This window comes from Ranitomeya variabilis, chromosome 3, assembly GCF_051348905.1.
Source record: "Ranitomeya variabilis isolate aRanVar5 chromosome 3, aRanVar5.hap1, whole genome shotgun sequence".
Taxonomy (NCBI): domain Eukaryota; kingdom Metazoa; phylum Chordata; class Amphibia; order Anura; family Dendrobatidae; genus Ranitomeya; species Ranitomeya variabilis.
This window is the reverse complement of record NC_135234.1, coordinates 509,713,728-509,734,469: the sequence shown is the minus strand read 5'-3', so window position 1 is coordinate 509,734,469 and position 20,742 is coordinate 509,713,728. Positions and strand designations below refer to the sequence as shown.

The 20,742-nt window shown below is 44.1% G+C and overlaps 1 protein-coding gene across 4 annotated transcripts in view; it reads left to right on the top strand.

Annotated features, from left to right (window-relative positions):
• Positions 1-20,742, top strand: part of OCA2 (OCA2 melanosomal transmembrane protein) — a 685,962-nt gene that overhangs the window by 145,688 nt on the left and 519,532 nt on the right. The window contains exon 1 of one of the 4 annotated variants that reach the window (XM_077296884.1): positions 10,996-11,266. The exons of 1 other annotated variant lie outside the window; for it this stretch is intronic. In XM_077296884.1, coding sequence (XP_077152999.1) covers positions 11,255-11,266 — 12 coding nt within the window. In that variant the 5' untranslated portion in view covers positions 10,996-11,254. Of the gene's footprint in view, positions 1-10,995; positions 11,267-14,821; positions 14,916-20,742 lie in introns of those variants that run through there. 2 more of the 4 variants (XM_077296887.1, XM_077296886.1) reach the window with 2 other exon arrangements.

The window sequence follows — 20,742 nt, the reverse complement described above, 5'->3', positions numbered from 1 at the left end:
GGGCCCTGTGATATGCCTTGCGGGGACGCTGCTTCCCCGCAAGGTGTACGGACATGCTGCGATCTGAAAAGACGCGCAGCATGTCCGGAGTCGCAGGGCCGCCGCGTGCGGGTTTCCACGCATAGTGGACACGGGATTTCAACAAATCCCCTCCACTATGCTGGAACATCTGCACGCTGCGTGTTTGACGCTGCAGCGTCAAACAAGCAGCGTTTCCTGACAGTGGACACTCACCCTAAGGGCTCATTTCCACATGCGAGTCACACGTCCGTATCTCGCATGTGGAAATCAAGCTCTGGCGCCGGCACTCAGGAGCGGAGCGTGCGGCTCCATGTGTTCCTATGCGGCCGCACACTCCGCTCCTGAGTGGCGGCTCCACAGCTTGGTTTCCACATGCGAGATACGGACGTGTGCCTCGCATGTGGAAATGAGCCCTAAGGGTATGTGTCCACATTCAGGATTGCATCAGGATTTGGTCAGGATTTTATGTCAGTATTTGTAAGCCAAAACCAGGAGTGGGTGATAAATACAGAAGTGGAGCATATGTTTCTTTTATACTTTTCCCCTAATTGTTCCACTCCTGGTTTTGGCTTACAAATACTGATGGAAAATCCTGACCAAATCCTGATGCAATCCTGAACGTGGACACGTACCCTTAGAGGTCTGCTTCAAATCGCGATTACACCCGTGGCTGTTGCAAGCACACGTCAGCTGTATAGATCATCTGTCCTGGGCCCAGAAATGTGCCGGCTCAGCGCCGGAGCCAGCACGAAATAGGAGGAGTCGGACATCGGCGTACTATTATGCCCAGTGTCGGAAACACGTACTGCTTTGTGGGAGCTGTGTTCCCGCAAAGAGCAGTACAGGTACCGTGCATCGATCATGCAGCCTCACAATGAACGCCGCAGCAATCCGGTGCGGGTGTCAGCTCTAGGTGTGCACCTATCGCAGGCATTTAACAACTCTGATGCCACTCAGCCCACTTCCTGTGCGCATCCATCAGGACAACGCAATGCAATTGCATTGTCCCGATGGTCTCCATGGAGATCCCCGGCTGCAAGATGGCCACAGAGTCCTTCAGGAAAGGTGACTTCTCAGTGCCTGCCCCTCCCCTGTCTGTAAGTCACTCCTCCGATGTTCTGCAGTGCAGATGCATTGCAGAACTTCAGATCAGTGATCTGATGTAAAACAGTGATTTCCCATACTGGGACAATGTAAAAAAAGAAAAATATTAGAAAGTGTAAAAATATTTAAAAATAATAAACAATAAAAGTACACATATTTGGTATCGCCGCGTCCGTAACGACCCGCTCTATAAAACTGTTCCACTAGATAACCTTGAGTGGACACCATAAAAAAAATAAAAAACGAGGCAAAAAACAATGCTTTTTCATCATACCATCGAATAAAAAGTGCAATAAAATGCAATCACAAAGACAAATAAAAATGGTACTGCTGAAAACATCATCTTAAGCTGCAAAAAACAAGCTGCCATGCAGCTCCATAAGCAGAAAAATAAAAAAGTTGTAGCTCTCAGAATAAAGCAATGCAAAAATAATAATTTTTTCTATAAAATAGTTTTTATTGTGTAAAAGCATCAAAACATAAAAAAAATAAACTGGGTATCGCTGTAATCGTACTGACCCAAAAAATAAAGCTGTCATACTAATTTTACTACACGTGGAACGGTTTTAAAAAAAAAGCCAAAAAGCAATTTCTGAATTGATGGTTTTTGTTCATTGGGTCTCCCAAAAATCAGAATAGAAAGCGATCAAAAAAAAAAGTCATATGCCCAAAAATGGTACCAATAAAAACGTCAGCTCTTCCTGCCAAAGAGAAGTCATAACATGACTGTCGGCCTAAGGGTATGTGCACACACTGCGGCTTTTGCTGCAGATCCACAGCGTTTCTGCAGCTGTGGATCCACAGCGGTTTCCCATGCATTTACAGTACCATGTAATGCTATGGGAAATGAAATCCGCAGTGCACATGCTGAGGAAAAAACCACACGGAAACGCAGCGGTTTATTTTCCGCAGCATGTCAATTCTTTGTGCGGAATCCGCAGCGGTTTTTCACCTGCTCCAATAGGAAACTGCAGGTGAAAACCCACAGCAGAAACCGCAATAAAAACCACGATAAATCCGCAGTAAAAACCGCAGCGGTTTTGCACAGTGGATTTATCAAAACCGCTGCGGAAAATTCCGCAATGGAATCCACAGCGTGTGCACATGGCCTAAATATGGAAAAATTGTAGTTCTCAAAATATGGTGATGCAAAAACTATTTTTTGCAATAAAAAAAAGCATCTTTTAGTGTGTGACCGTAGCCAAACATAAAAACACGATATAAATCTGGTAACGCTGTAAGCGCAATAATATGAAGAATAAAGTCGCCTAATCACTTATACCTCACGAGGAATGGCATAAATAATAAATAAAACTAATTCTTCACCTGCTATTAATTTCTTCATTCTGCCTCCCAAACATCACAATAAAATTTGGCGCACATTTATCCTGTGCTCTGCGCTGAGCACTTACACCATAGGACCTGTGATATGCAGTGGGCAGTGGAGGATGGGGTTAAACCAAAGTAGGAGAAGAAAGGAAGAAAGAAAGGGAAGTATCACACATTCAAAACCGTCACAGATAAATCCACCAAATGCCTTCTCCAATAATAACCATTAACAACTTCCAGCCATGCAGCATTTACACTTACACACTTAGACCTATTAATGTAAATGGGTCTGTGCACATGTCAGTGTGTTTCCACGGACCTGGTGTCCGTGGGAAAAATATTCTTTCTGACATGTGCGCTTTTTTAACAGCAGCACGGGCCACAAAATGTCCCACACACATGTGGAGCGCCCCCCACGTTAAGTGCAATGGGGTACTCGGTACCGGGTCCCTCTCGGTTCTGGGGATGTCACGGTGGCCTGACCCGGTCCGTGGCCCTTTTGAGGGGCGTCCAATAAAAGGTGGAGTTTGTCTGGTGATCGTGACGCCACCTGTGGTATTCGGTCAGGGTGACCGACGCTGCTAGGGGTCCGCTGGGGTGATGGAATGGCAGCTAGATGGTATACCTTCCCAGATGTGTAGATGGTGATGGTGGACGATGTAAGGTGCAGTGAATAATGAGGACACAAAGGTTGCAGTCTCTTTACCTTTTACTGAAGACTTCAGCATCCGCAGTCCAGAGTACAGATCACAGGGCAGGCAGAGTCTGTTCTCTTATCCAGGTGGAAATCAGTAGCCTTCCTACTAGTGCCTGTGTGCTGTAGTACCTCCCTGTTGAGCACCACGGGATAGTCCTCACAACCTTTGTAGATGTTCTAGATGGTATTTCTTCCTCTCTGTCCCCCAGATGGTATGGATAGGACAGGTTTTAAGGTCGGGCAGCCAACTTGGAATTGACTGTCCTGCCGGTCTTTGAAGCAATGCGTAGAGTCAATTACTCCCTCGGTATTCCGGCCACCGGCTACGCGCCTCAGCAGGAGGCAGCCTCTTACAGGACAGAACTCCTTCTGGTGTTGTCTCCTTGTGCTGTGACTTCGTTTCTCACTCCCTGCAACACAATTCCTTTCTTGTCCTTCCTTAGGATGCTGCCGCACGTGGGGCAGGCGCAGCTCCGTGTCTTTCTGTCTCGTGCTAGGCCTCTGCCAGGATCAGACCCCTGACAGGGACCCTCTGTCTGCAGCTCAGATGTTCCTCCTCTCCCCCTGTCTGCCTGACAGGTCTTGCCTGGGCCGAGCCCAGTTAGCTTCTCTCTAACTTTCTATCCAGCCCACCAGTTTTACCCTTATGTGAGGAGTGTCCTAATAGATAGAAACAAGGCTCCCCCTGGTGGACCGGAGTGTGAAGTGTGGTGTCTGTTTTGTGATACCTGGAAAGATGAACTCCTTTAGTACCATCAGATGTAATATCACTCCCACTGGTGGAAGAGCGACATTACTGCAACGACCAGGACTCTGGGGCGCTGCACATGCACACTGATGACACACGGATGACGTCGTGTGTCACGTACCGGCGCCTGGGAAGCAGCAGTACAGTTCATGCTGTTCCCCGGTGCTGGGTGCTGAAGATTGCACTCATCATTCTCCCCTGATCATGTTGCCGTCAGCACTAGCAGAGGAGAATGCTGATAGCTGTCTTCAGCATCTGGTACAGAGGAGCAGCGAGAACAGTACTGCTGCTTCCCAGGAGCAGGTACATGTGGTACTGATATGGCACACGGTTGCCACAAGTATTACACACACGTACACTGATATTTCCGGTACTGGTTTTTCCGTTACCGGAAATATCAGGACGTGTGAAAGATCCCTTAAGCTGCTGAAACTGTTGTATAGTGCGTTTCTATCTGTCTTGGGGTAAACTTACATTTTAATTATACATTTTCCCACAGACTTGAATGAGATAACAAAAATCTGCAGATGAAGAAAAGCACCATATATGTTTAGTGTGGAAATGCACAAAAAATGCATATAATCCACACATGCCTTTAAAGTTTTATCAAAGCTCGGTAGCAGGAGTTATCTAAAACAAACCAGTTTAAATTTAAAACAGGACATACCAAAAAGACAAAAACCTCAGCTGAAAAAAAAAAAAATAAATAAAAATGCATGTAAAGAAAAAAAAAATGATTGCAATGAAACCCCCCCCCCCAAAAAAAAACAAACAAGAAATGCAATTACTGTATTTTTCGGACTATAAGATGCACCAGACCAGAAGACGCACCCCAGGTGGAAAATAGCAGAAAAAAGATTTTTACAAGATGGAGGTCCATCTTATTGTCTGAATTTAAGGTATCTACATCACCGGTTTCTCTGTGGCCATCTTCCCGAGGCCGTGCGTGTGCAAATTAAGATATCAATCTGCCATGCGCAGCCTCTGGCGGCCATTTTCCTGAAGCTGAGGGCCGCTGAGATCTCAAGCCCACAACCTCAGGAAAATGGAGTGTGAGAAGTCAGCCGAGATCTCAATCCATGCACGGGCCACCTTCGGCGGCCCCCGGCTTCAGGAAGATGGCCACAGGAAAACCAACGATGCACTCCACACCACCCACTGCTGATACCGAGCTTCAGCATCGCCACACCTCTTCCGCCGCCTGTTCCCTGAGGAAGGGACGCTGCTACACCACTGCCGCAACCCCCCGGTAAGCCTGTGCTCAGACTATAAGATTTTTTTGGGAAAAAGTGCATCTTATAGTCCAAAAAATACAGTACCAAATAGGTGCAGAAAAAGTGCAACACCAAAAACACAGCAAATACTCACTGTGGGATCTCAGCCTAACCTTTTGTCTGATATTTTATATTCCTAGAAATGCTCTTTCTGATGCCTTTTGATTTAGCTGAACATTTGATCAAACTTAATACTTTAAACATAGAAGCGTTAATATCTTCTATTCCATTTCCCTGCTGGTAAAAATGGCATAACTCAGATTTATCCTTAGTAATTTGAACCAATAGTCTTCAAAATTAAGTAATTTTTTTTAAATGATAGATAAAAAAAAGTACAATTGTATTGACCTTATGTCAAAGACGTTTTTGTACTATATTGAGCTGGTGAAACATCTTTTATTGCAATTTCTTAGTAAGCGTGAAAAACATTTCAAACATGCAATTTTCATTTATTTTTCTCTTTGTGTCCTTATAGAGGAAGAATAAAAGTGAGAGCTTTTTCAATCAGACCTTCATTATCTGCTCTCAGAGAGGAATTTTAATGAATTCGGCACTTTTTAGAACAAGGCCATAATGTTTTAATATAATCATCTCATCATTTAAATGAATTTTATATGAAAAGTAATTTTTCGCTTCTGCGGCAGTTAGAACAAGCTGCTTTACTCTATTCATTAGGGGAAGAGAAATGGCTCACACTAATACACTCTTCAACCGGGGACAGTCATAGGCAGACAGGCTATTTGTACCAAATAGGTTTCTCATTAACAAGGAAATTGGCACGGGCTGGAAAGGGTTGGCATTCATCAAACATAAAATATCTAATTAAGCCAATGGTGGTTATGGAACACGTTGTACACATTACAAATGAAAACCTATTGACATTAAACATGATTTCCATATATTTCATCAGTCAGGTACACACCGCTACCGTACGACAAAGATATGAAAAGGCTTAGTAGGTAATGCTATTCCATACAATAGCATCACATAAATAAAATGGATGTTACAGCTATGGTTATGTTTTTCAATGATCACTGTAATATGAAGAGCAACAAATGTGTGATATATTGGTGGAACTCCCCATACAAGAAGGAAGTGATTGACTACTTGATAGGAAAAATGGCAGACAGTGATAGTGGCTTTGAAGTGCCATTCATTTAAAGATAGAGATTTCCATATCCTTGAAGGCCATGCGGCTATGTGCAAAAAGAAAAAAAAAAAAACAACGTGCTACCTCTGTTGCAATTCTTCTGCAGGAGTCCACATAAATATATACCATAGCAATTGGAACGGATTTTTGTTGTAGATTCGACACTGCAATTTTTAAGAAATAGGTTCCGCACATTGCATTTTTTTACATGATATTTTTCAATTTTCCTATACAAGTTTGCAGAGAAAGAGCACACCAGAAAAAAAGTGCAGTTCCACAGCGTGTTGTGAATATACTCTATTTGGGTTCGCTCACACGAATGTATAAATCAGATTAGTGCAATCCGATAAAAAATTGGATAGCACTCGGCCCAATATTATACTATAGGGCAAAGCAGATCTGTGATTATTTTCTCATGCCAAGTCGAAATTATTCTTAGCATGCTGTGAGTGTAACTGAGAATTGTATCGCACTCACCCATTCAATTCTATGGGTGCATGTGAAATAACGACCTGCACTTGGATGTCATCTGAGTGCAGTCTGATTACCGCGGACCCAGGTAATGAAGAGGATGGAGGAATCGATGTCCCCATCTTCCCCACTGCTCATTCGGATCTCACTAAGGTGACACTTGGATCAATCTCTGACAGAGTTTGATCCGAATATCATTAGCATAATCAGCCTGATTTTTTCGCACAAGAGAACTTTCGCTCATGTGACCCCGGCCGTTAGGTGAATTAGGGCCATATTCCCACAATAAACATTTTGTGCGTTTTCTCCACTGTATATTTCGTTTGCGGCAAAACTACAGCATTATACAATTCCAACAAAACGCATGGGATTTACTGTGCCCTCTTTATGTAATACTGTGCAACTTGATCGGCGGTGTGTTTTTCAAAACGCTCAACATGTCCGTTTCTTTTGCAGTAAATGTGCATATTATTGGTGGATTTTCCACATAGACTTCAATAATATGAGGAAAATCCACAGGAAAGGGTACGCTCACACTGGCGTCGATTCTCTCTTGTTATGGTAATGACACTTGGCTGTAAGGGTACTGTCACACAGTGAAATTTCCATCGCTACGACGGTACGATTCGTGACGTTCTAGCGATATCGTTACGATATCGCAGTGTCTGACACGCAGCAGCGATCAGGGACCCTGCTGAGAATCGTACGTCGTAGCACATCGTTTGGAACTTTCTTTCGTCGCTTGATCACCCGCTGACATCGCTGGATCGTTGTTTGTGACAGCGATCCAGCGATGTGTTCGCTTGTAACCAGGGTAAACATCGGGTAACTAAGCGCAGGGCCGCGCTTAGTAACCCGATGTTTACCCTGGTTACCATCGTAAATGTAAAAAAAACAAACAGTACATACTTACATTCCGGTGTCAGTCCTCCGGCGTCTCAGCTTCTCTGCACTGTGAGCGCCTGCCGGCCGGAAAGCGAGCATGGCGGTGACGCGGTGACGTCACCGCTCTGCTTTCCGGCTATGGCGCTTACACAGTGGAGAGAAGCAGAACGCCGGGGGACAGACACCGGAATGTAAGTATGTACTGTTTTTTTTTTTTACGTTAACGCTGGTAACCAGGGTAAACATCGGGTTACTAAGCACGGCCCTGCGCTTAGTAATCCGATGTTTACCCTGGTTACCCGGGAACTTCGGCATCGCTCCAGCGCCGTGATTGCAAAGTGTGACCGCAGTCTACGACGCTGGAGCGATATTCATACGACGCTGCGACGTCACGAATCGTGCCGTCGCAGCGATGGAAATTTCACTGTGTGACGGTACCCTAACTCTGTCAGAGTTTGATCCGAGTGTGATCCGATAAATTCGCATGAGAGAATCGCAGCACAGGTGCGGAGAATATTGAGAACTTAATTTCTTTGTCTTCTCCAGTGTCTCTGTGCACGCACATCGGACTGCACTCAGATGCCAAGTGCAGTCCAATGTTTCACTCTTACCCAAAGGGTATGTGTCCATGTTCAGGATGGCCGGCGCTTTGTACGGAGCGGAAAACTCACTCCGCCAAAAGCGCCGCCCCTTCTGTAGATGCGATGATGCTGGATGTGTTCATTGCACACATCCGGAATCATCGCTCCCCACACATAGGGCCCTGTGTTTTACCTTGCGGCGGCGGAGCATTGCCGCAAGGTAAGCCGACATGCTGTGTTCTAAAAAGACGCGCCACATGTCCGGAAATGCAGGGCCGCCGGGTGCTTGTTACCATGCATAGTGGAGACAGGATTTCATAAAATCCCCTCCACTATGCTGTAACATCGGGACCCTGCGGATTGAATGCTGCGGCTCTATGCAGCATTCAATCCGCAGCTATTGGACACATACCCATAGACTTTTATGGCTGTGGGTGATCCAAATATCAGAGCCACACGCAGTACGCTACAACTGTTTTCTCATGTCAAATTGGCATGAGAAAATAATCGCAATTCTGAGCTGCCCCACAGTATTAGGCTGCCGTCACACTAGCATTATTTGGTCAGTATTTTACCTCAGTGTTTGTAAGCCAAAACCAGGAGTGGGTGATAAACACAGAAGTGGTGCATATGTTTCTATTATATTTTTCCTCTATTTGTCCCACTCCTGGTTTTGGCTTACAGATACTGAGGTAAAATATTGACCAAATACTAATAGTGTGACGGGAGCCTTACACTGGGCTGAGTGCTACCCGATAAAACATTGCATATTGCACTTGGCTGTGCTATACGCCAGGGCGAGCAAGCCCCAAAACACACAAACTGTATATGTTTTAGTGCATCTCTGTGGCTGAAAAGCACTAATAATGTATGCAATCTGCACATGACTTTATCAATTCTGTATGACAAAGATTTATCAAAGCTAAGCAACAGGAAGAAAGCAGTTTTATTTAAATCATGAGTTACCAGAAAGAGACAAAAATGACAACCCACACACAAAAAAAGTTAAAAGTGCATGGAAAAAAAAGCGTACTCAAAACGCAATGAAAAAAAATGCAAGTAACCTAATTTAGCTAATTGATGCAGAAATGCTTTAGATAATCTGCAATATCAAAAACCAAATAAAAGCCAAAACTCCAATATGGCTGTAATAAAGGAAAATTATTAAAAATCTATGAGAAAAACTCAAAATTATGTTGAGATCACTCTCCTTTTCGGAAAAACAAATTAAAAAAAACTAAAAAACAAACTAAAAAAATAAAAAAAAAAACACCCAAGCCCAACTAAATATTTTGTTTTATATGTTGCAAATGTTCTGCTACATTTTTGCACCTATAATATACATTAGGTCACTTATGTATTTCATTGTGTTTTTGTATACGTTTTTCTACTTGCCGTTTTATCAGGTTTTTTACGTTGCACTTTGTCATTTTTTTGGGTTTTCGTTTACTAAATAAAGCTACTTTGCTTACGATACTTGTTTTTGGATTTGATAAACCCTGATTGATGCAGCTATCTGTTCGTATAACTTGCGTTTTTAGTGCATCTCCATGGTGGTACTAAAAACATATATGCGTTTTTACCTGCAGATTTTCCACATCTACTGCAATTCTACAGACAGAATCTGCAAATAAAACTCAGCACACTAGCAAGAAAAATTGACATGTTGTGGATAGCCTTTTCACATGGGAAAAGGGGACCTTTTGGGCCCTTCATTCTCCAGGGCCCTGGTATGTTTTCAACCCCGCACCTATGATCGTTATGCCCCTAGATGATATCCTAGTGCTGACCGTTTGATAGGAAAAGCTAGGGAACCTTCATCATTTTTTTTGCACCAACATAACCTAAAATAAGATCCAAAATAGTAATGAAAATAAGTAAAAAAAAAATAAATTAAAATCCCTAGATGCCTAAATGAAGAATTTACAGATCTTGGTAATATCACAGTTTTATGGCAATTTTCGAAAATAGTCATGAATGTTATCTATGAATAACCCCTATATTGAAATGGTTGAGGTCTGTTCACATGGGTGATATTACAGTACCAGAATTGTGGATGAGATGTTATTAAACGTTGCAGAGAAAATCCGCAATGGAAATTGTTCTGCCAACTTATGACGTGAATTTTTCCAGTAAAGGGTAAAGTCTAAGGCTACCTTCACACTTGCGTCGTGCACTGCACGTCGCAATGCGTCGTTGTGGATAAAAAATGCATCCTGCAAAATTGCTTGCAGGATGCGTTTTTTCTCCATAGACTAACATTAGCGATGCATTGTGACGCATTGCCACACGTCGCAACCGTCGTGCGACGGTTGCGTCGGACCGTCGTCACCAAAAAACCTTGCATGTAACGTATTTTGGTGCGTCGTGTCCGCCATTTCCGACCGCGCATACACGGCCGGAACTCCGCCCCCCCTCCCCGCACTTCACAATGGGGCAGTGGATGCGTTGAAAAACAGCATCTGCTGCCCCTGTTGTGCGGCGCATTCACTGCTTGCGTCGGTACGTCGCAACGACGCAATTCGTCGTACGACGCAAGTGTGAAAGTAGCCTAAAAGGGATACTTACAGGGTCTTCATAGGTGAACCACAGTCATACCATATCATTCAGATTTTTGTTTTTTTTTACTGTGTAAATTCCTGATTCAGTTTCAGTTGCAGCAACGTGTGAACACAACCTTGTGGATAGCTAGTTGCAACCTTATGATGTTAGCGTCTCACAGGTGGTGAAACGATGGGTGGGGAAGACACAAGTGGTGCAGCAGAACAAAACTGGTGGATTTACTAGAGTTGGGGTTGGTCAGAGGCTATGGAACCTGTACTATTGATTTCGTCTAAGCAAAAAAGTCAAGTTTCCAGTTAGTTATTTGCATAAAAGACATTGTTATAATTGGGATAAGCTATTCTTTTTCCAGGTGAAGTTTGCTAGGATTCAGCCAGGTAGCTGTATACCTGGCCAGTTTAAAGCTTTACAAGCAGTGGAACACTTTCAAGAATGGAATTTCAGGTAGGAAAATAATCAGAATCCCTTTTTAGTTTAATAAGGAGTAATCTTGCAGGGCTTGTGTGCTAAAATATTTAGATTTGGGTAATCATTTCAAAACGTAAGCCTTGATCTGAAGGGGCAATAGAGCAGCTAAGTGAGTTCACAAGTTAAATTTTTTTTAATCATCTTTTTTATTTTGTGGCGTGTTTCGTGTGACAATTTCTGGCTACAGCCATTTTTGAAAGTAAACAAATATACAGCAGGTTTTTTTTTTCACTGGTTTCTTTAAAACGCTAACATTTCCTCTAAATGCAGCATACACTAAATGTATTTATTCATTTTTACATAGGTTTTATTCTCAGGAAATATGTGTACATTTAAAAAAAAACACACAGAAAAATGTGACGTTACAATTTTTTATTTTTTGTGTCTAAGGCTGTGTGCACACAATAACTTTTGGTAACGTATGTGCACACGTTGCGGCTTTGCTGCGGATCCGCAGCATTTTTTGAGGTGCAGAAACGCTGCAGTTCTGCAATTGATTTACAGCACAATGTAAATCACTGAAAAAAAAAATGCTGTGCACGCTTTGCGGAAAATCCGCTGCGGAAACGCTGCGGTTTAAAAGACATAGCATGTCAATTCTTTTTTGTGAATCTGCAGCGTTTTTGTACCCACTCCATTATAGAAAACCGCAGGGGTAAAAACCGCAAGAAAACCGCAGCAAATACGCACAAAAAAACGCTGCGGAACCGCACAAAAAACCGCAGGTGTGTTTTCTGCCAGGAGAGGCAGAATCCGCACCAGAAATTCCTAAGCCTAATCCGCAACGTGTGCACATAGCCTTATTGACTATGCACGATCTCCCTGTCATAGTTTCAGCAAAGTGAGAATGGGGTTCATAGAACTCTCCTGCCCACTGTGCTTTTTTTTTTTAACTCTACGTAAGTGTCAATTTCTCTACACAAGAATATGGGAATATAAACTGATGATGACCTTTGACAGTCTTAGTGCAGGAATCAGAGGACAATAAAACATTCCTTATCTAAGAACTGGTCCAATATTTATGGACATAACTGTTTGACTTATGGCAATTCTGCTTCATGGCACCTGTCTTATCCATGATTTTTTTTTTCTGTGATGTGTTGTGCATAAATATGTGATTCTCCAGAATTTCTTTTAGTCTATGCCTGATGAAGAGGCTTGAGTAGTCTCGAAAGCTTGCAATTTGTTACCATCTTTTCAGTAAGCCGGCGTCACACTAGCTAGTTTTACGGATGTATGAGCGCAGAAAATACGTCCAGAAAATACGCATTGCACACGGCCCAATGATTCTCTATGGGGCAGCACCTATCTGCTGTATATTACGCATCCGTATATTTATTAACCCCTTTCTGACCTCGGACGGGATAGTACGTCCGAGGTCAGAAGCCCCGTTTTGAAGCGGGCTCCGGCGGTGAGCCCGCATCAAAGCCTGGACATGTCAGCTGTTTTGAACAGCTGACATGTGCCCGTAATAGGCGCGGACAGATCGCGATTAATCCAATAGTAGGAAATGGTTAATAAAACACACACACATTATTAAAAAGTATTTTAATGAAATAAAGACGCAGGGTGTTGTAATATTTTATTATACTCTTAATCCACCTGAAGACCCCTGTCACCTGAAATAAAGTTTAAAAAAACAAACAACAATATTCCATACCTTCCGACGTTAGTCTTGTCCCACGCTGCAAATCCATCTGAAGGGGTTAAATCATTTTACACCCAGGAGCTCTGCTAATTCAGCTGTGCTCCTGGCTGTAAAACTTGGTGAATGAATGGAATGCAGGGGAATGTACTGTAGTTACCTCGAGTCGCGGTGATACGCCCTCTGCTGGATGAACTCATATGAACTCGAGCGTGGGAACTTTTCAGAATATTTTCCCATGCTGTATGTATGTAAACCATGTCTCATATCCTGTCGGGTTTGTCAAGGAGTTGGCAAAAGCTGGCAATTGAATTACTGGCTTTTATGCTATCTACCTCTGTATTAAATAAAAAAAAATTGATATAGATAGATTTATATGTGTATATATTTCTCTTATTGACACCTCTCCATTGTTAGGCTTAATGTCACCTTACGATAGCAAGGTGTTGTTAACCCCTTATCACCCCATATGCTACTTCTACATGGCAGTGGGATAAGAGCGAGGCTAAGTGCCAGAATTGGTGCATCTTATAGATATGTCTTTTCTGGGGTGGCAGGGTGCTGGTATTTTTAGCCAGGGGGGTCAATATCAATGGCCCCTTCCTAGGCTATAAATATCAGCTGTCTGCCTAACCTTTCTGGCTATTAATTATAGGGGACCCCACATCATTTTTTGGGGGTCCCCCTATTAGAATAGCCAGTAAAGGCTAAATTTACAGCTGCGGACTGATATTCATAGCCTGGGAAGATCCATGGGTATTAACCCCTTCCCAGGCTACAAATATCTGCCCCGGCCATTGGCTTTCCCTCTCTGGCAAAGAAAATTGAGCGGGAGACCACGCAATTTTTTTCGCTTCTAGGATGGATCTTGTGGAGCCAATAAATAGGCTTCCACATTATTTATTCATGATTTCTCCAGTCACCTTCCACGACAGCAGTATCGGAGGATGTCTCCCCGCCCTAAAAGGGGACAGGAAACAGAGGTTAAATACCCCTCCACTTCCTGCAACCACCAGTGTTTTTCCTGTCCCCTATGGGGCATAGAGAGGTTTCTAAAGGTGCTGTCATGGCGGTGATCGGGAGTGCTGTTACCTTCATGTGCAGGCAGTCAAGGTCAGGGGCTCCGCTCTCCTCCTCTGGTGACAGCTCCCATCTCCGCGTCCACAGCGTGACTTGGGACCCTCTATCCCACCCTTCCTGCGCCTCCTCGTGGGGTAAAGCAGGGCAGTGAAGTGCACCGGGGTCCTCCTGTAAGCTCCCTGACTTTCTCCTTCCTCCTCGCTGCTGCCGGAGGCCACGCGCACGCACCGGAAATGACGCTTCTGAACTTCCGGTTTTGTCCCTATGCTTTCCGCCCTGGAGCGCACGTGTGTGCCGGCAGGCGTCCGGCCCCGGCAGCACCCATGACGGGCGTTTCTTGCATCACCCCCTATGGACCCTAGGGAGGAGGATGAGCACTAATCAAGCTGGCGACCTCGATACTATATATAACTGGTCGGGGGGAAAAGCCTCAAGGTAAGGCCCATCTGTCTATGTCCCTTTGTGACTGGTGACTAACTGACCATATGGACGGTGACAAACCCCTGTACTCTGCTTCTGCAGAGCCCAGAGTTCACCCTCCTACTGTAAGTAGTGGATTAGGTCCCTTGCTGTCCAGATAATTATAAAGTAACTTAGTTCACCTTTCTCTCTCTCTCTTTAGGGAGACAAGGTCCCTGCCTCAAAAAAGGATAAGATGCCCAGCCGCAAGTGCGGTGCATGAGCGTCCAAGCTTCCCTCCTCTTATAAGAAAAAGCTTTGCCAACCATGCACAGATGAAGTGCTGAGTAATGAACAGCCCTCTCTTATGGACAGCATCAGAACCCTCGTCAGACAGGAGGTTCAGTCCTCTATGGCGGCTCTTTCCTAGGCCCTGACACTACAACCCCCTTCCTCCTAAGAAAAGGAAGATGGCTCCTGTGGATTCTGACTCTGACTCAGGTGAGATCTGTACCTTGGGTTCGGAGGACATTTGGGAGAATGAGGCTTCCACTTCCACCCCAGACCAGATAATAAAAAATATCTTTTCTACCGCTGGGTTAGACGTTTCATGACATCTGCAACTAAGATTCACCCTAAGCTCCATGTCCAGACCCCTCCTTGGGATTTGAACCTAGTCCTGAATAGTCTGACTGGGGACCTGTTTGAACCTTTATCAACCATCAGCTTAAAAATCCTGACCCTTAAGACCATCTTCCTAGTAGCGATCACTACCGCTTGGCGTATAGGAGAGCTGCAGGCCTTGTCAGTACAGGAGCCATACTTAACCATCACCATGGATAGCATAATCCTTAAGCTAGACCCTTCCTTTATGCCTAAGGTTGTCTCGGATTTCCACAGAAGTCCGGATATCATTTTACCCTCATTCTGTCCAAATCCCTCTAATATGAAGGAAGAAGCCTTTCACACCCTGGATGTCCGCAGAGTGGTCCTTTTCTACCTCCAACAGACTGAAAATTGGAGGATAGACCAAAGCCTATTCGTCCAGCTGACAGGACGGAATAAAGGCAGCTAAAAGTACAATCGCTAACTGGATCAAACAAGCCATTTGTCTGGCGCATTAATCTCAGAATCTTGCACCTCCGGCATCGCTGAAGGCCCACTCCACCAGTTTAGTCTCGACTTCCTGGGCAGAGAGAGGGAACTCATCGTCTAAGCAGATATGCAGAGCCGCCACCTGGTCTTCAGTCCACACATTCACCAGGTACACAGATGTAGTGCCTGGCTTTCTGCAGGCAGTTGTCCCTCCCTAAGAAATTAGCTGTTGGCATTACTCCGATACTGCTGCCGGTAATTCGGTTTCTAGGAACCTTCCACGACAGCACTAATTTCCCTCCCTATCTGATATTCTTATTGGATGACTCCTGCACTTAAGTGGTAACTATACATGCTACTGTGTCCAGAAAAAACAGTGGTGGTTGCAGGAAGGGGTATTTAACCTCTTTGTTTCCTGTCCCCTATTAGGGCGGGGAGACATCCTCCGATACTGCTGTCATGGAAGGTTCCTAGAAACCGAATTATAGGTAAGACTAATACTATTTTTCCGGACCGGGATCCATTATATGTCCATTTTGCAAGCCGGCGAGAAAATCTTGCCATACGGATGTTTAGATGCGAGAAAATCACATACTCGCATTGCACACGGATGACATATGTATCACTGTTCAGGGAACATTTCTGCGATTCTCAGCCTTGAAAAACGGACTTTTTTTTTTAAATACGTTATGTGTGAGGCCGGCCTTAGATGTGCATTTTTTTTTCCCATCCCTAGATCTTGCTATTCTCTTTTTATCTTGTCAGATCCACTAATCTCTTGTAGGAAGGTATACAACCAAAAGGAAAGCAATTGCACTGTATTGGTGAGACATGTACAGATGTAAAACAGATATTTAAAAAAAAAAAAAAAAAAAAGCTGCGTTTTATCAATTTTTTTTTATTCCTTTCCACAATTTTTTTTTTTTTAGGAAATTAAAAAGCAGAATAATAGCTTTTGACAAACTAATAGTCTGGCATGGATTTTTTTTTTTCTTTTCTGCAAACACTATTGTGGTGTCTTGGTCCATCCTGGCAACATGGCCTTAAATAAAAAATAGTGGATGCTATTATTATTATTATTATTATTATTATTATTATTATTATTATTATTTATTTCTATAGCACCATTGATTCCATGGTGCTGTACATGGAGGGGTTACATACAAGTTACAGATATCACTTACAGTAAAGAAACTAACAATGACAGACACTGATACAGAGGGGCGAGGACCCTGCCCTTGTTTGCTTACATTTTACAGGATTATGGGGAAGGAGACAGTAGGTTGAGGGTTGCAGGAGCTCCGGTGTTGGTGAGGCGGTAGCTTCAGTATTGATGAGGAGGCAGCGGGGTCAGTGCAGGCTGTAGGCATTCCTGAGGAGATGAGTGTTCAGGTTCCGTCTGAAGGATCTGAATGTGGTTGATAGTCGGACATGTTGGGGCAAAGAATTCCAGAGGATGGGGGATATGCGGGAGAAGTCTTGGAGGCAATTGGATGAGGAGAGAAGGAGGTCTTGGGAGGATCGGAGATTACGTGAGGGAAGATATCAGGAGATTAGTTCAGAGATATATGGAGGAGACAGGTTATGGATGGCTTTGTAGGTCAGTATTAGTCATTTGAGCTGGATACGCTGAGGGAATGGGAGCCAGTGAAGAGATCTGCAGAGGAGGAATGCAGAGGAGTAGCGAGGAGAGAGTTGAATTAGTCGGGCAGCAGAGTTATGGATGGACTGGAGAGGTGCAAGGGTGTTAGCAGGGAGGCCGCAGAAAAGGATGTTGTAGTAGTCAAGGTGGGAGATGATGAGGGCATGCACAAGCATTTTAGTAGATTGACGGTTGAGGAAAGGACGGATTCTGGAGATATTTTTGAGCTGGAGGTGACAGGAGGTGGAAAGAGCTTGCATATGCTGTTTGAAGGACAGGGCAGAGTCGAAGGTTACTCCGAGGCAGCGGACATCCGGTATGGGGGAAAGCATGATGTCATTGATTGCAATAGATAGGTCAGGTAACATAGATCTATGGAATAGAGGAAAGATGATGAGTTCAGATTTGTCCACATTGAGTTTGAGGAAGCAAGAGGAGAAGAAGGATATGGCTGATAGACACTCTGGGATTCTGGACAGCAGAGCAGTGACGTCTGGGCCAGAGAGGTAGATCTGAGTGTCATCAGCATAGAGGTGGTACTGGAATCCATGGGGCTTTATGAGTTGTCCCAAGCCAAGTGTATAGATTGAGAAGAGTAGGGGTCCTAGAACAGAGCCTTAGGGGACTCCAACGGAGAGAGGGTGGGATGAGGAGGTAGTGTGGGAGATGCTGAATGTGCGGTTGGAAAGGTACGAGGAGATCCAGGATAGGGCGAGGTCTTTGATGCCAAAGGAGGAGAGGATCTGTAGTAGGAGGCAGTGGTCAAGTGTGTCGAAAGCAGAGGACAGGTCTAGAAGGAGGAGTACAGAGTATTGTCCATTAGCTTTGGTGGTAAGTAGGTCGTTAGTGATTTTGGTCAGGGCTGTCTCAGTTGAGTGATGGGGGGGCGGAAACCAGATTGTAGATTATCAAAGAGCAAGTTAGATGAGAGGTGGGGGGGAAAGTTCAGAGTGGACGTGCTGCTCCAGGAGTTTGGAAGCCAATGGGAGCAGTGATATTGGGCTGGCTTTTTAAGGATAGGCATGATTGCTATAAAGCTGAATTTAGATAATTCAACAAAATCTGTGCTTATGCAGCAGTTTACCGTATGGCTATGCTCAAACATACTATTTTTTTAGCTGGAATCTATTTTGAAAACCACACTGTAGTTTTGGCTTCATTGCAGCTGCCCCCTAAAAATCTGGTAAGATACTTGCAGTGATCACAAAAGTTAGCAGTCTTAAACTCTATCCTCAAATGACTAATTCCTTTCAGTGCTCTGCTGCCCTTACAACTCATTTGCTCACATGTTTTAATGGAATGTTGTGTGAACTTTTCTCCTGGAATTATGCTGAACTATTGACGTGAAAAGGATTGGCCGAATCCTGTCTAGTAAGAAGCATGTGAACGCATCAGCTGTATCACGTGCAGAACTACAAAACCTTAGGGCAAACTTGAGAAATGAATCAGAAGTACACTACATTATATATTTTCTACTCAATTTTTTTTTTTTAATTGTGCTATGAATATCAAATAACTGCAATTGTTTGCTATACTACGGTAGTCTGGAGTGCTGGGCTGTGTACTCACTGAGTATTGTGGTGAGTTTTTTGATGCTGCAAATTTTTGATGTAGAAATCGCAGCATCGTACAGTTTCAGAAAAGTAAATGGGATTTATAGAATTTTTAACACGTTGCCAAAGGCAAATAATCCCTAACTAGAGACCATAAAATGTAACTTTTAATAAGACTATTAACGGAAAAGACTATTAAAATCCGCATAGTCAGTAATATGTCTCTGTACACACATATACTACTTATTCAACTAAAGTCAAAATTGTGTTCAATCTCCCAATAAACAATGCTTCTTTTAAGGGATCAAACTCATTGGCGAGAAAAACGGACTCAGATAAAAAATCAAAAATCGGATTGCACTCTGACCAGTGTTATTCAATGAGTTACATCTCATCTGCGTTTTTTTTTTTTTTTTACTCGACTGAAATCGGAGTGAGAAAATCTCAGGATGCTGCGATTTGCCATGTGTCTTGGATGAGACTCTCCAATGCAAGTCAATGGATGTGAGAAAACAAATCACACGGTACTCAGACCAGCCATATGCTGTCCATTTTTACAGACACCTTACCATTCTGTGGCATAGAACACTGTAAATGGTCCTCTAAATGATTGCAGAATATTAGTTGCAGAGAAAAAAATGCATGGCTTTCGCATGTCATATAGATGCTATGTGAGAAAAATTGCATTGTACTCGCATGAGACTTGCACGGTACTTGTCTGTTTTTTCAGTCCTGATATCGGAATGTTTTTTTTTTCCTTCACCCATGACAGCACACCTGAGAAAGGGATTCGCCCAGCCAGGACTGTAAACCTACTGAAATAAAAGGGCGGTATCTCTCCCCCGCTTCTGTTGGGTTTCTTGTCCTGACTGGAACCCTCGTGCTGAGAACCGGGTGGTTTGAAGAAGAGGTTTTTTTTATATTTACCCACTCTCTTTCCGGGCACTGGAAAAACAAGCAGAAAGCCTGTATGCCGGCCTTCGGGTGTTGGAGGCGCCGTCCATGGGTGGCACTGCTCTCCCTTCTCTGCCTACCGCTACAAGCTCTGCAGTGAGCCTGGCTTTCGGGGGCATGCTCTGCTGATGTCGTGCACAACACACGCTGGGAATGAGAGTGCCCGCATGTTGTCAGTGGGGGTGCGCCAGAGCCTAAATGGTGGCGCCCTGGGCAAAAAAAGCCAGCGTGGATGCATGGAGACTTGGGGCATCCTGGTAGGATTGGTGAAGGGGAAAGGGCATTGTTGTGCATCGGAGGAGGCGGGAAGCACAGTGGATCCCTCTCCTAAAAAGGGATAACCACAGAAGAATGTTTGTATCCAAAGCTCCACGTCATGGAGGATCCTAGAGGACAGCAAGAGCAGCAGCCCTTACAGCAGCAGCAATCACCTATACCTGTGCCTGGTCACCAGCTCGGGCACACTCAGAGGAGCAGCCGCTTGAGTGGCAGCCATCCTGTTCAGATGTCGCAGGACTCCTCGGTATCCAGGAGGGATGTTGTACGTACCCCTGATCAGCCTCCGAATCTGGTACCCTTGATATGACGGCGGGTAGTGAGTGATCTACGAGAATGTCACCATGTTGTTAATAGTGGCCATTTTCTGCTTAAATAACTAGGGGCCTAGGAAGGCTAGCACCAAAAGGAAGAATAAAGAAAGTGCCCTTTGTAGGACCCACTGGCAGTTCATTGGCAGAAAGATCTCTGCTCTGACTTCATACTAAAAATGATACGAGATGAGACCCCCAACTTCGCCATGAGCTTTAGGGACATAATCGTGAGGAGGTGCAAGGTTCCCTAAATACTGTGTTTAAAAAAAGGGAAACGAGAGCTCGAGAGGTTGTCACAGAATCAGAAGCCTCGTCACAATCTGGTGGGGATATAATAGTGGATCCCCATCCTCCTCCTCGGACAGCAATGTAAGTGGCCAACCTTGCTTTCAGGCCGAGGACACTGATAGACTGGTTAGGGCAGTCAGGTCAACAATGGGCCTAAAGTAGGAAAGAGCACCTAAATCCCTAGAATATCTTATGCTTATTGGCCT